The following is a 16,476-nucleotide window of genomic DNA, read 5'->3' as shown; positions in this document are numbered from 1 at the left end:
CCTTTTCCTTTTCCTTTTCCTTTTCCTTTTCCTTTTCCTTTTCCTTTTCCTTTTCCTTTTCCTTTTCCTTTTCCTTTTCCTTTTCCTTTTCCTTTTTTTCTTCTTTTTCTTCTGCCTTTGTCAGTGCACATGACTTTCCTGGAGTTTTTCAGGAGCTCAGGTTTGGTGTTCACACCTGCTGTGGCTCTGTTCACACTCTGCAGCTGGAAAATCCTCTGGGCCCATGTGAGAGAAAGGAGCCAGAGTTTGGTACCAGCTTAATTTGGATATAAATTTAATTTGGATTTAAAGCATTACATTTTGGATTTAGACATCCTCAGGCCAGCTCTTGGAGAATGCTCACCTCAGCAGAAATTGTAATGATTTTTCTAATCTCTGTGATAGCTAAGAGATGAGTTTAGTGCATAAATGAAGAATTTTCAGAGCTATTCACAGCAAAATTGGGTCTGTATCAAGATCAGCATTGATTTGACAAAGCAACGGGGCAGTCTGGATTCAGAGCCAAGAAAACAGGGGAGATGTGGTTTGGAGTATCTCTAGTGCAGCTGGTAGAGATAAAATATGGTTTTAAAATATTTCACACTGCTCTGCATGGAGAGAGGGAAGTGTGTTGTTGCTGTGACTGTTATTTTAAAATGGATAGTGATTTTATGTATTTAAAGACCTTTCTTATATTTCGTTAAACATAAGAATTTGAAATATAAATATTTAAATATACTTATCTTTAAATGTAAATAATTTTCAAGCATTCAGATAATTTCTGTGGAAGAACTGTGATAAATTTCAGCTCATTTCAATGGAATGGAATATGAAATGGAATATGAAATGGAATATGTATTTCATGGACTGAAATTTCCTTCTTTCCAGCCCAGAGCTGTGAAATATAACACTTAATATGTGTTGTGTGTCAGGACAGCTGAGGCAGAGAGTTCTAAAGAATGAGGATTCTGCATCTCAGTGAATCCATTCACTCTGGAAGCCTCAAAAGGAGTTTGGGGATGGTTCCTCTGTGAAATTCTGGGGTATCATTAAAAAACTCCTCCCTTGTGGAATGTGTTCTTGTGAACCTTTATCTGAAGTGCAGGCTGTTAGTGAGCACAGAGATTTGGAGTTACTTTGAATTGTACATAACCCAGGGTTTAATGTCAGCAGCAGGAATTGAATGGCAGCAAACCCTGCTTGTGAAATTCAGGTGAAAAACAGAGAATGCTGAAGTGATTCCTTTGAGATTTTATTGTTTAGAGTTGTTACAGGGCAAATAACAGCCAGAAATGTTATGTGATTAATATAAGTGACTATATTGAATAGATAATAATATATTATAATATATTATATGTAATTATAATACATATAAAATATTTATGTTTGTATAAATATTTCTATATTTTATATGTTATATATGTAAAATACATATATAATATATTATAAAATATTATAATATACTATAATATATTATAACATACTATATAATAATATGATATAATATAATATAATATAATATAATATAACATAATATAATATAATATAATATAATTATATATATTTATGTCTGTATAGATATTCATATATTATATATATTAGATATACAAATATATGTTTACTATATATTCAATAATATATATTATATAATATATATATGTATAAATATTTATGTATGTATAACTATTTATATATTAAATATATTATATATAAATATACATAAAATTATATCTATAATATATGAACACATGCATAAATATGTATATATAAATATATATGTATATATAAATATGTATATCTAAAATTGATAAATAGATATAAATATATATAAAGTATATATTTTATATAAATATATAAAATTACATATAAAAATATATATAAATTATATATAAAAATATATAAAATATATATTATACAACATGTATATAAAAATGTATAATATATCTTATATATAATATTATGATATAGATTCTATTATATATTACTTAATTATTAATATAAATATAAGTGATTTTCTTCTGTGGGTGATTAATTCCACATCTGTTTATTTTTGGGGTCCATGCACTTTCCTTTGAAGCTGGAGAGCTGCTCTAGCATTTCACTGGACAGGTTCAGAGACTACAGCAATTGGTTTTTTTATAACATTTTACTCAGATGGGCCCCAAAAACATTCCCAGTTTCCCCTGATTAGGCAGACATTAGAAACTAAAGATACAAAAAGCCATTTCATAGTTTTGAAAGCAGATAATTATGTTTTTTTCTAGAAAAGTTTGTTATTCTCCATCACTTCAGTGTGTGGTTGAAAATTGTATTAAAAATCATTTCAGCTGCCATGGCTAATCAAGAACACAAACTTTGTATTCTAATGCATTCTGATGGAATAGAAATGGAAATTCTAATGGAAAGGGGCAGGGTTTGGGATTGCAGCTCACAGGAAAGTGGCTGAATCCTCTTTCTTTCTGTGCTGTTTTTATTGGAATTACATCTAGAAACCAGAGATCAGAGAGGAAAATAACCTCTGCAGGAACTGTCCCTTGGCCTCACAACTCAGGTGGCTTTGGAGCTTTGGGAATTTCCACTTAATGTGCTGAACTACACCTCAAATAAATGAGTAAAGGCTGTGGAGTTCAGCCAGGGGTTATCAGTGGTCAGTCAGGAAGTTTGTGTGGTGATTATGGATATTACAGCTGGGCTCACCCTCCTTCAGGCCCACAGCACCAAAGCCTGGAATTTATCAGGAATCAAATATCAACAAGTGGTGCTTCTGATTAATTTGTTTTTTAAATTAGTTTTTATCATTTTAATAATTTAACTTGTTTTTTAACTACTTTTAACTTTTATATTCTTTGTTCCATCTGCTCTAGCTGTGAATACCAAAGATATGGGAAAATTTAGACATGGTTAGAATAGGAGAACTTCAGGAATCATGTTTTATATCTGATATTACCTTCCCTTTTAACTCCTTTGAGAGCAGATGCTTAATTCTATTTCTTTATGGAGCCATTGGTGATTTGGTGCTTCCTCTAAGACAGAGGCATCTGTTGAACTAAAGGTGTTCTTTGTGAAAAGATCATTTTTTTTTGTATTTTCTGTGGTCTGGGATCTGTGAACAATTCAGGTTCTGGGTTCACAGAAGAACTGGACACAGTGACTGTGCTGTCCCTGCTTTGAGACATGAAACAGGTTTGACAAAGTGAGCAATGGATTTAAAAATATTCTGTGCTGCATAGAATGAGGATTTTATAGCTGCTATAAAAATATTAGCTGCACAAATCTTTTGACAAACCTAAAATGGAGGAAAACATGATTAATTATAGACTTTTAACTACTTAAGAATTGTGTTAAAAACTTTTACCTCAAAGAGAACATCTGAAGTGTTTTACATGGCTTTATGATTGTAAATTCTTTGGCCTTAGAAACAACACAAAGACCTGGAGATTATCTGGGAGAGTTCATAAAAAACAAATTTGTGGAGAGTGTCAGTGTTTCTTGTTAAATATTTCAGTATTGCCAGTGACCACGTGAGCTATCACAAAGCAGATAGTAATTTCAGCATTAAAAATTAACTGCTGCAGGGACAATTTGTGAGCTACAAGAAAATGTATTTAGTTACAGTCTCATAACCCTAAATGAATTTCCACACTGTTCATCCTGGGTTTTATTCTATATCCACCTTTATGGAATCCTTTTTTGGGTAAAAAGGAACATTTGTGTCTTAAGCCTCATTTTCAGGATGGCAAAACATGATTTTCCTCCTAGGGGAACATGTATATTTAAAACAAATCATCATGTAGTTTACATAATGAGCCTTAAAATGCCAGTTCTTGAAAACTCAGTAGTATTTTCCTGATTGCTCAAAGGTTTTTTGGAAGCTTGACTCTGAAAATCTTTCTAAATATTCTCAATCTGAGGAAATAAGAGCAGAAGAAATAAAGGAACTTGGGGTAGAGGCAGTTTTTAATAGAATGTGATTTGCCTTATGATATGTGCTGTGTTCTGTTTCTTTTGAAGATCTGTTCTTTAGTGGTAAAACCAGAGACTTTTTAGCAGAAACAGGATAAATTCCTTACAGTCCTGATTGCTATTTGTTCATAATTAACGTTTCAAGAAGATTGCTTCCACTGAGGATTAAAACCAAGGAATATTTTTCCCCAGTATCTTCCCAAAGACATGAATTAAAGCTCAGTTCAGAACTCTGACTTGATGGAGCTTGTGGAGTTTTGAAGTCACTTCAAAGTTTTATTTTAAGCATGTGTTAAAGTGCTCTAGTGAAACCCAATCACCAGCCTCTCTATTTCACTTTTGTCCAAGATTCATTCCACAGGGCTGTGCTTCCAGAAGAAAGGCAGAAAATGACTGAGTTCAGGGCACTTCCATGCATTTAAAAACATGCTTTCATAAAAGTCTCAATAGCATTTTTCAGCAGCAGCTGAGTGGGAAGGGAATGAGCAGCACCAGATAAAGGCAGGGTATTTATCTGCTGGTAGATCTGACTGCAGATCTCGGCTGCTGGAGATATTTATAGCTGAATCTCCCCTCTGCCAAGGAATATTAACACGTGTTACATTGAAAAGGGAGCAGCAGAGCCTGCTTGGGACAGCCTGGAGAAGCAGTCATTCCATAAGAATTCGTGTTTATTTTTGCCAGCCTGAAACGTGAGATGGGTTCTGTTTTCTGGGGAGGATGAGGGGTTGGAAGTTGAATATCCCAGCCCTGGCAGGGCTGCAGTGAGGTGAACTGATGATGCAAGGAAGGTCTGAACTGGAAAATCTGGCTCTCTCAGAGTTCCCCAAGTGTTTCAGAGCAATCCACAGCACCCCAGAGCCAGCAGAGAAGTGTTCAGTCATTTATGAGTGCTAGAGAGAGCCTTGGAGACACTGCTGCTGCACAGAGCTCGCATGGAACTTTTCTAAACCAACATTCTAAAATGTTTCTAAAATTAGAAAAAAAATTAAAAATATATTTTATTTAAATATATAATATAAAATATATTTTTAAAATATATATTTTTATTAATTTTTTTAATAAAAATATATTTTTTCCAATGTTCTGGGGCTGGTTTGTCTGGGACCCAGCCCCATCACCTCTGACTGCTCACTGTAGCAGCTCTCAGAATTAAGAAGGTCTCCAGTACATGAAGAACTATGAGTAGTTTAAAAGAGTTTTGCAGTGGATAGAACTGACTTAGATCCCTCTCTAAAAATGTCATTTTCTTTCACCCTGGTAACGATCAGTAATGTTTAACAGAGCCAGCTTAAAGCACAGTGACCAGAAGTGCTTGAACAGGACTGAGTTATGGCCTGAGGCTGATGGAGCAGAGGTGATATTCCTGCTGCAACAGCAGGGTTTATGTATTTTATGTAAGTTTTCCAAGATTTCAAGGTAGATATGTGAAGTTTGCCCTCAGGTGCAATCCTCAGCTACTTGGCCTATCCACACCTTGATGCTGTCAGTGGAATACTCCATAGGAAGCCATGATTTTATACAGAAACTGCACATTTTCCTTCAAAAATAGGATTTATTCTGTTCCACTTGTACAAGTCTCGTTCAGCTCTTGGCTTCATCACCTTCCTTTGCACTGAGTGGCTGAATCAGTTCATTTTCCTTTTGTGTCTGAAGAAATGCACAGAGCCCCTTTTCCATCCTGATCTCCCACTAGAATCCCCAGCTGCATTCATTTTCACTGTTTTAAATGTTGTACACTGTATTCACTCAGCAAACATCAGTACATAAATGTCTTGTTTAAGTGGAGCTAAAGGAAACGTTGGAAAATGTTTTCCATGGAGTAATTAGCAGAGAGATTGGTAAGAGATAATTGTTTCCTTAAACAATGGTGCTGACAGAGAAGGTGTAGAGGCTGCCTAGAGAAACTGGAGACAAAATTCAGTTTTAAAAGGTCCCTGAGTTGATTTAGAGGCTTTATTTGAATAAATTTTGAAGTATTTATCTATGTAACCCCTATTCACATTTCACTAGGCTGACCTATTGAAATTTGCTAAATCTAATCAGTTATGACAAACACAACAAGATTGTTTCCACAACAAAGTTATTTCATTTTCTTTTGGATTAGTATGCTAATAACATGAAACTAAATATTTTTTCAGCCTTTGTGACCATTCAAAAATGGGAAAAAACCCTTCTTATTTTGTACATATTGTCTAAATTTATTAATTGTCTAAATTGTATGTTTGCACCCTATTCTTTTCCAGAAGTTGGAAACAATGTGCTTAACTTTCCTCAGTAATGAAATACTTACAAAAAAAATTAAAATAATTTATATATAATAAAATAATTTAAAATATATATTTATAAATATTTATTATTTCGACTTATATTGTTAATATTTTATTATTATATATTATAAATATATAAATATTTATATACAATAAAATAATTTTGTAATAGAAATAATTGTATACTCCTTATCAGAAATAAGGATTTGTAAATTTTATATTTGTACAATATTTACAAAATCTGTAAATTTTGTGTATCTGCCATTTATGCTATTTTGGGAGGGTTTTTTTTACTATTTTTTCCATTCTGCAATTTAAAAGAGAGAAGCCTGATGCTCATCATAGCGAGGAGAGGCAAACTGTTACCTGGTGTGAAAATATTTGGTAAATATCCTGCTCCAAATGTCTCATATTTATTTCTTTATTGCAGGTTTAGCAGTTTCAGCAGAGCTTTGAAGCATTTGAGACAGGAAACTAAACCTGACCCATTATAATGTGTTGTGGGGTGGGATGAAAATACGTATCTTTAATTATTTTCTTTGTGTACTCTGCACACAGCTGGGGGAAGTGTTCACAGTGATGTTGATGGTCTGTTAAACAGAAAATATTTTTTAGATTTGATGTGAAAACAGAGAACTCAGTTTTGTTCTCTTCTAAATAAGTTTTGCTCAAAAAAAAAAAAAATAATAAAAAGGCAGAGTTCTTGTAGAACTTGGGCTGGACAAATTATTCCAGCACAGGGTGAGGAATGTGTGAAAGTGCCAAGAATGTGCAGAAGTGTGTGGATGTGTTAACAGGCAGCAAGCTCATCCCAGAGCATTCCTTGTGCCAAGGGAAGGGAGCTGCTCATTGCTGGAGCTGTGAGCAGAGGGAATTCCCAGTGCTGGGAATTTGGGATACGGGAATGGCTCCAGGGATGGCAGCACCTGCTGCAAGAGTTCCAAGGTGGAATAAGGGTGAGGGTTACCATGGGGAACTAACTAATCACCATCTAAATCTCTTTCAATCCAAGTCAAGTCCAATTCTTGATTCTAATCAAAGAATTAAGGCATTAGGATTGAGTGCATTTATGCTGGGAAAGCATTATTTGTTTGTGCATCTGCAAAATGTTATTTCTTGACTGTTTCCCAGGATATTGTGTATTTTTCTTTAATTATCACAAGCAAAGCAAACATGCTCATCTACAGAATGCAGGGTATTTTTTTAACCTTGTTCCAAGAGTTTCTTCTTTCTCTGTCACGTAGGCATTATCAGTCAGTCAAGCAATTAAGATCCTAAGACAAATTTTCTTGCTGGAAATATTTCATCTAGATTCCTGAAGCCATTTTTGCCATGAAAAAGGGATTTCTTCCTCCACTGTCTTCTGCACAAATGGCCTGGGTTTCTTTATACACAGCTATTCCCATATTTTCTCCCTCTTTTTTCGCTCTGAAGCTCTCACATTTTTCTGCACACGAGAATGAGGCATGAGAATTGGCTGAAAATATTTTCCCCTTTTAAGATCTGGTCGTAATCCTTTTGTTTTCAAAGCAGCCCAGACACCAGGACTGGGGGAGGGAAAAAAAAAAAGAAAACACAGAGGAAGAGATGTAGGAAAAGTTGATAATAATTCTTGGGAAGAGTAAATTTTTGTGGCATGTCCATCCTCCCTGGGCTCCCCTGATGAGGCTGGGAGGATGCAAACCCAGACACTTCATTTCTTGGACTAAGAGAGTTCTTGTAGTGTTTTTAGGGGCTGGTGGGGTTTGAAACCAGAACAATCTGTAAGTTATTGATGAAAATAAAGACCTGGAGGACTGCTCTGATTCCTCCTGTTCCTTTGCCCTCGAATTTCCCAGGAGATCCAGAGGCAATAGAAGAACACAATTGGCCATTTGCATTTGTGCTGCACCAAAACCTGTATTTTATCACAAATAAAAAGTAAAATTGCTAAAATTTTTAGTGTCCATAGGGCCCTAGCTGGGTGGGAGAAAGAGGGGGAAAAGTGGTGGAAAAGCAAACAGCTCTGTGCTTCTTCAGCTCAGTGTTGGTAGAAGAGGGAAAACACCAGACAGGACCTTTCCCTCCACAATTCTAAGAGGATTTCTGCATGTTTTCTTGCCTCTTCATAGACAGGAATGGAGGGACACGAGAAGCTTTGCTGCTTTCAGTTTCAAAGCTCTTGCAGGGTGTTTACTATTTAAAAGTGGCTTCAAGCCTTGTTTGGAGGGCTTGACATGCTGACTAAAAGTCATGGCTCATTTATCTGGGTGGGTTTGTGGCTCGTGTATCAGCACAGAAGCTCTTGGGCTGGCACCTCTGGTGTTCTGCAAAGGGAGTTTTTAGTCCAATCAATTTTCTATGGAAGTATGGAGCTGGTGAATAAAGCCTGATGGGTTCTCATGCAGCTTATGGAGCACATAAACTTTGCTAACTTGAAATATTTTACCGCCCTACGTCGCATTTGTGTTGCCATGATGTGTGTGTGTTCTTCCATTTTTGGAGACAGCGCTGGAGAAAACACAATTTAATGGGGGTGAGAGAGCAAAAGCTGGATCAGTCTCACTCTGGGGTAACCCTTGAGGCTGGTGGTTCTGCAGTGGAAGCCAGGGGGCTGCTTCTTTGTTTTTTAGCTCTCCACTGACCCAGAAACTGGTGCTCAGTGAAGAGCTGCACACAGACATGGATTTCCTGAAAATAAGAAAAAACATACAGCTGATGAAACAATCCTGAGGTTGCAACTCTTTTTCCTTATTTTCACACTGCCCAGAGGAGCTAACCTGCTTTCCCAGTGAAATGGAAGAGCATTCCAAGCAAATCTGGGGCAAGTGATTTACATTCAGCTGGCTTCTGAGAGGCCAAAGCTCAAGCAGGATGTAAAGTTCAGTGTGTGCAGGTGACAGGCTCCCAGCAAGCATGTGACTGTCTGGAATGTATGCTGTCAACATTCTGGCTGATAAGATGCAGAAAATTCAGACACTCACCTTTAAATCAGGAAGAATGACTAGCAGAAGTCAAGACGCCTTTTCATGAACTCCAGCACAAGTGACGAGGCAGAAGTAAGGTATGTTGTCATTTTTAATCCTCTTAAAAGGAGAAATGGACACTGCCCTACATGCAGATGCCACACTGGGGCACTAGGAAGTTTAGTAACACAGTATTTCTGTAGTTTTTGAAATAAAAAGCCACAATCATTGGTTGATAAAGTGTGGTGGAATGTTTTGAGAGAGCTATTTCCTTCTTCCCTGAATAAGGCTGAGATGGGAGTCTCAGAGCCAGTGCTTTGGAATGGATGAAATGTGGGACTCCAGGCACCATAGTGATGATACCATGGGAGATGCAATGCTGAGAGACAAAATTTGATGTATTTGTTGATCTCCATAATTAGATAACAGGTTTTTTTGAGGGAAAAAAAAATGCTTTATACTGTTGTGCATTCATGTTTAATGTCAAGACAAATCCTATTCAGTCTCCAGCTTTCTCCATGGAGGCTGTCATGAACTGGGGAATGTACTCTACTAGGTATTAAAATTTATTTTAATGCATTGTTCCTAATGCATTAAGATTTTTTTTGCCAGATAGTGTGAGCTATTCAAGAAATAACTGCTCCCATCCACTTTCAGACAGCATAAGATAAGCATATTCTATGCTCAGGGCAGCCCAAGCCAGATCTGTCTCATAGCATTGCTTTTGGAAATGGACATTTCTTTTCTGCTCACATTTACTGGTGATTTTAGGTATCCCAGCACCTTTAGCAGACCTGTAGCACTGCCTTGCTAAAAATTGTCATGTTTTTCTTGTCGTATTACTTTAAGAACAGATAATAAATATGAAGGGAACTGAAAGCTTCGGTTTATATCCTTCCCTCTTACTTTGTGTTGTGGGAGGTTCTCAAAAGAGCAACTTCAGGTCAAAAGGACCAAGAGTGGCTGAAATATTAAAAACCCACATCCCCTTGAAGAAATTTTGTCACGTATCTGTGACTCCCCCAGTCTGGAAGGGGGCAGGTGCCTGAGCGAGGCAGGTCCCTGGAGGAAAGGCTTTTTACAGCTTCAGACTTTGTGTCCTTTGTGAGTAACGTGGGCAGCTTTGACGCTGCCTCTTCCAAACCCTGCTTTGCTGCTCCCTGAGCCCAGGGCAGGATCTGAAGGCAGTGAGGAGATGAGCAAATGTTCTGGGATGAGCACGAAGATTCCTTGGGGGCAGCTGCCTTTGGGTCCCAAGAGGACAAAAGGACAAGAGCCCAAGCTGTTCTTGTGCGTGTAACAATCTGCTCAACTGCTGTAACAATTCCGCCTCATTCAAGGCCAAAGCCACTTTGAACTAGAGGGAGAAACAGCACTGGAAACTGGAGCTTGTTGGGAAAAATGAGAAGTTATGGATAACTGCTGTGTGGAGGCACTAGAGGACACCGCAATTACAGGCAGCACTTCAAACTCCCCTTCTTGCCAGAGCGTTGCGTTGCACACGCGTTTATCTCGGTGTTGCAAGTTTGAAAAGTTGCCATGCTGGGAGATTTCAGCTTCAGCAGGAGCAGACAAAGATCTTGGAAGGGTATCATCATCCTCTGCTGGGATGGAAAATCGCCTCTTTGGCAAGAGCAGTGTTTTATGGGATCATTATCTTATTCGCAGGATCGTCCTTGAATTCCTCCCCTTTTATAATGTCTTTTGAGAGGACAGGCTAGTAATTCAAAGAGCAGAACTTATTTTTAGGTTTAGTCTGAGCCTGAAATAAACTGAGAAGGCTGAGTAGTGTTACGATAAACAGGGAGTAGAACAGAGACAGGAAATAGGGGGTCTTTGGTAATGAGTTCCAGCCACTCTTGAAACAGAAAGCCAGAGAAAGAATTACTTGAGAATAGTTTCTCAGTGACAGCTTAATAATTTTTAGCTTGTTAATTCAACATTAAAGGGGAACAGTTCCTGCAGTTTTATGCTGTTCTTGAAAGATCCTTTTTTAAAGATCATTTAGCAAGTTATCTTTTGGGTGTTTTCAGGGTTGCATTGTTCGTGCTGCTAAGCGAGCTGCTGTTTAAAAAAACCAGATGTTTGGGGGGGAGCCTGAAGTTTATACAGTTCTGTGTTATATATACACATCTGTGAGAAGCCTTTGGGATAAGGCTGTGGGACAGGGGCAGGGGATTCAGCTGAAAATATGAGCAGGCATTGAAGATTTCAGAAGTTGAGGGTTGAAAGGAGAAGAAATCGCAGCTACATCCTGTAGAACAAAGCAGAGCGCTTGCTACCAAAAGTTTCCTTTAACCCTGGGAATGTGACTGCTGAGATGGGCCCAAAGCATGGATGCTGAGATTGATATTTACAAGCACTTCACGTGGCTAAAGAGGGTAAGTGATTTGCTGGGCTTTGTTTTCACTTTCTAAACGCACATTTGGCAAAATCTTGGTGAGGATTCTCTTGTCGTGAGAAAGGAAATTCATTCAGCGCCTCAGGCTTTAAATGGTGTGAGTTTCCTCATGAGAAGTGAATTAAAGACGTGCCTTGGTGGAGGAGGAGGAGGCTTAGGGAGGGGGGAAGAAAATCAGCTGTCTTTGTCTTTAAAAATGAAACTCTAGGATCAAACTTGGAGCAAATGGCAATAGATTCTGGCAAGTGCTTGTGCCTTCCGGGGATTGCAGTGCAACAAAACAAATCCCGCATGGTAACGTATAGCAAAAGAAAGGGAAGATTCCCATGTCGTGCTTTAAAGGGAAAGGTTTTCTGCACCAGCTCCTCCCTTAAGAGAATCTTCATCGGGGTAACTCTGGGAGACCTTTCGGGATGCCTTTGTCTCGGGTAAAAATGGTGCTGGTTTTCTTCTGTGCCTGTTATTCTGCTAAAAATATGTGGTTGTTTTTTAAAAAAGTTCATTTTGTTGATGAGCTGCCCAGACATAGATTTACTGCATGAAGTTGTTTTTGTCTTCCTTTTGTTTTTGGGGTTTTTTTTTAGAAGAAAAAGTGGGTTTGTGCAGTTCTCTCATCACTTTGAAAAAAAAAATCACTTTGTTTCTGTCAGCTTTTAGGTTTTATGTTTTAAGTATTTATTTTTCAGTGTTAGAAAAATCCATGAATGGGGTGTGACTAGATCCCTCAGGACAGGCTGGGTTTTAAACTAGAATATGGATTTAATTGTGAGTCACTAAGGAAGCACATTCTCTCTTTATTCCTTTAAAATCTGCTCTAACCTGTGTGTGCTTTTCCTGCAAATTCTGTCTATATGTATACACACATAAATACTTCTATTAATTTCTTTTAGAATGCTCTCTTGGGTTTTTGCTGGCTGTATAAACATAAAATAGCTGTCAATTCTAATGTAAAATGTGATTAGGAATGTTTATTTTGGGTAGTTTCTTGAATAAGTGTAAAATATTAATATTAAAATATTAATGGTGTGTCAGCCTTTAAGGAGACTGAGATTTAACGAGAATCCTGAAGTTAATTTACCAAATATTTGCATCAGATTCTGGAAACTTTCACATTTCTGGAGTGTGTCTGTGGAGGGGATTAAATGGGAAGTGAGTGGATAGTGAGGAGACAACAGGAAGTATCTGCTGGTAACTTTATGCTATTAGTTTAACCTGTGCTCTGTGCAGTTAAAGCTAATTACCTCTTTAAAAAATATATATCTTGAGCTCACATATTAATTTGCTATTTAAATGAGGTTACAGATACGGATTGTCTGCCTCTCCTGCTTTTTTTTTTTTTTACAATGAATTTTTTTAAAATGAAATTTACAGAAATTTCATTTCTGTAAAGACAGATTTGCTAACAAAAAGGTTAATGAGGTCTGCTGCCATCAGCCTGTGGGCTGTGTTCAGAAAGGATGCGCTGTTCAAAGGTGGCACAAGATTTTACAGGAATTAATAATACTCCTGCTGCTGTTGTGTGTAATTCCCTTTCTCTCAGGTACATAAAGCAGAATATCAATACTGCTGCTTCTCCTTGCAAGCTCTTTAAAGGGGTGAAGCAGGACTGAAAGAGATCTTGCACTGTTCCCAGGAGAATTTAAGCTGTCTGCTCCCAGATTCATTGGACAAGTGATTTAGAAACCAAAAAAGCTGCATCAATCAAAGTTGTTCATTCAGTTCCCCCGTCCAAGAGTCCCAGGGTCTGGCCCTGAATGTTACAGCACATAAAGATTCCAATTCCTGCAAGCATAAACTGTTGCTCTTTGGCTGATAATAAAATTAGGAGTTGCTTTCAGAGTAACACACGGCATTTAACAGAGAAAAACTGCAACAGACTTCCACAAAGCCTTGGCCAAGTACGCCAGAGCTGGCTCGAATTTCAGCATTAGCAGAAATCACTTCAGGGACCCAGATGGGTTTTGATGTTGCAGGGTTTGGCTGGGCTGGCTTTGTGTGGTGTCTGTGGCTCGGGCTGGGTTGGGGCAGCAAACAGAAGCAAAAATCACGAGATCCAGGCGGGCAAAACAACAGATACAGCTGCTGGTTTTGGATGCTCAGGACAGAGGGCCTGGTTTTAAGCAGTAACAAAATGTGTAGAGCAGCACCTTGCAGCAGCAGCAGCAGGGGAAAAAGCATTATTTAACTCCAACTGGATAAATCTGCCTCATTTCAGTTCTTCCCATTGCACTTCATTGGTGTCAGCAGGACCTGTGGGCCAAGAATGGCCAGAGGGATGGACAAAGAGGGCAACAAAACCTGAGAGCAGGTGGGCAGAGCCAGGGAAGGAGGACAGGGAAAATTCCTTGTGTATAAACATCGTACTTCTTAATTCACAGCACAGTCAGAAAGCACTGGTGGGCAGCCTGGGGTAAGTGTTTTGCAGGTAATTAATGCTGGGTTCCTTCACAGGGCCTGAGTGTGGATCTCTGAAAAGTTTCTGCTGCAAATTAAAGGACCTGAGATGGCCCCACTACCTGAAAGTGTCTGGTTTTTAACAAATGTTCTTTTGTTCTCCCAAGGGATTTGGGATTCATGTGCAATTTTGTGTTATCCTGGTATTTTATTCTTGTCTTCCCACCCTTAATTGGAAGACACCATTCCAAATATAAACAGCACAACCCACATTTTGGTACGTAGACATGTAGTTATAGCCCAAAATGATTAATATAAATGCTAATATTCAGTGCAAGCAGCACAGCACAGAGATGATGGCTGGCCTGAAATTGGTGTTAAGTTGGTTTCATGCCTTCCTTTTTTCTGGAGGAGATTCTTAACCTGTACCAGCAAGAGGCTGAGTGATCAAACCCATGATGTAGCCATTAAATTCAAGGTATTGAAGGTGAAACTCATGACTCCTGTAAGGATATTTTCTTTTAAGACACATAACTCTTATTCCTCCTGGAGGGAGGAATAAAATGAGTATTAATTTTCAGAAAAATTATCTGGATAAAATTCATTTGGTGTAAGGACTACCAAAATTTACCTAGCTCTGTCTTTGCTTAGCTTCAGACTGTGCACTGTCAGCTTTTTCCAAGTGACTGCCACTTTCATTTCACCAACCAGTAACAATGGCAAATAAAAAACCCTGCTGTTGATTTACTAATTGCCTTCAGATGAAAGGCAAGAATTATAGATCCAGAAATCACTTCCCAGCCTTCTCCTCCTCCTCTCAGGTAGCTGAGAATGCCCAGGGGTGTGTATCTGAGGTAGCACTAACATGACAAGAGATTAAATTTGTATTGCATCCATAGTCAGATGCAAATAAAAATGTTTTTTGTGCAAGCTGCTCACTCACCACTCGTTGCAGTACAACTCCTTGTGACTCAGAACATCATTCTGGAGAGCAAAAACAGCACTACAGAGGTGGAAAGACCACACACTCCTAAATATTGTGACTGAAATAGGCTGGGAAGAGTCTGCAGTGTGAATTTTCCAGCTCTGAGGTGCTGACTGGCTGCACTCTGCTGGCCCTACTCCTTCCTTTCAGCTTCCAAACTTCAGAAAAAGCCACCAAACCAAGCATGTCCCCAATCCTCCCCATTAATACAATGCCACAGGCATCCTATTCAATTATCAGTGGGCTGAAGGTGGTTTATGTGGCTAAGGAAGAGAGGAGGGTTATGATATAATCTGTCTCCTCAAAGAGGAGGGTGACTTGCTGAAAAAGCTCCCAAATCACCACTTTAGCCGACTGCCAGCTTTCTTTTCCCAGCTCCTCCCCAGCCCAGGGTGAATCCGTGGTGTTTGTGACAGATTTCTGAGTCACAGATTGCTGACCAGCTTCAGAGGTTGGTGGGGTTAGGATTAAAATTGGCTGTGTTGGAGATTCCTGGTGCTGAAAAGGCACACACAAGGAGAACATCAACTGAACAACGTTTCTTGACATATCCTTTGATACTTTTACTGATTTATCCCCATTTTATATCAAAGCTATTGAATTGTTCTCCAAAGTCTGATTTTTTTCTGTGTGTGTGTCACATGAGAAGGAAAATTCAATTCCTTTTCTTGGAAGGGGACTCAGTAATGACTGGACCATGCAAGTGATACTTAGAACTTCCCAGCAAGTTTCCAATATTATTTTCATATTAAATCAGGGAGCACATTCCAAAGAGAGATTTGGAAAATAAAAATGAAGAACATAAAGCAGGTGATGGAATGCTTTTTGACCAGAAAAAGAAAAATTAAAAGGAAAGAGTTATTTTTCTTTTCTTTTTCTAGAACTGTGAGAAACAGCTGATTTGGAACTGTTCCAGGAAATGTTTTATGTTAATATCTTTTGCCATCTGATGGGCACTAAAGTGTAATCAAAATTGTTGAGGAGACTGTAACGCAGGTGCTCCAAAAAAACTGTTTTGCAGCTCCTGGTTTCCTGTGTGCTTTTTCAGTGGGCAAAACCTGGCTGGATGTCCTGACAGGGAGGACAGGACACTGTCACCAGTGCTGTTCCCTGGGGATCAGAGTTGGACCCAGCGCTTTTGGGCGTCTTTATTGATGATCTGGATGAGGGGATTGAGTGCACCCACAGCAAGAACAAGGGTAACACCGAGCTGGGTGGGAGAGTTGATCTGCTGGAGGGAGGAAGGCTCTGCAGAGGGGTCTGGATGGGCTGGAGGGAGGAAGGCTCTGTAGAGGGATCTGTAGGGATGGGCTGGAGGGAGGAAGGCTCTGCAGAGGGATCAGGATGAGCTGGAGGGAGGAAGGCTCTGCAGAGGGATCTGTAGGGATGGGCTGGAGGGAGGAAGGCTCTGCAGAGGGATCAGGATGGGCTGGAGGGAGGAAGGCTCTGCAGAGGGATCAGAAGGGGCTGGAGGGAGGAAGGCTCTGCAGAGGGATCTGGGCAGGCTGGAGGGAGGAAGGCTCTGCAGAGGGATCAGGA

At 38.8% G+C, this 16,476-nt stretch overlaps 1 protein-coding gene across 14 annotated transcripts in view; it reads left to right on the top strand.

Annotated features, from left to right (window-relative positions):
• The window catches only part of PPFIBP2 (PPFIA binding protein 2), a 100,092-nt gene that overhangs the window by 33,904 nt on the left and 49,712 nt on the right, over positions 1 to 16,476 (top strand). For 2 of the 14 annotated variants that reach the window (XM_015631057.3, XM_015631055.3), the window contains exon 1: positions 10,388 to 11,538. The exons of 9 other annotated variants lie outside the window; for them this stretch is intronic. In XM_015631057.3, coding sequence (XP_015486543.1) covers positions 11,491 to 11,538 — 48 coding nt within the window. In that variant the 5' untranslated portion in view covers positions 10,388 to 11,490. Of the gene's footprint in view, positions 1 to 10,387; positions 11,539 to 11,742; positions 11,853 to 11,878; positions 11,987 to 16,476 lie in introns of those variants that run through there. 3 more of the 14 variants (XM_033514910.1, XM_019007024.2, XM_015631056.3) reach the window with 3 other exon arrangements.

The sequence above is a fragment of the Parus major genome, chromosome 5 (assembly GCF_001522545.3).
Source record: "Parus major isolate Abel chromosome 5, Parus_major1.1, whole genome shotgun sequence".
Lineage (NCBI taxonomy): Eukaryota > Metazoa > Chordata > Aves > Passeriformes > Paridae > Parus > Parus major.
Note: the sequence above shows the minus strand (reverse complement) of the source record. Positions and strands in the feature narration are given on the sequence as shown.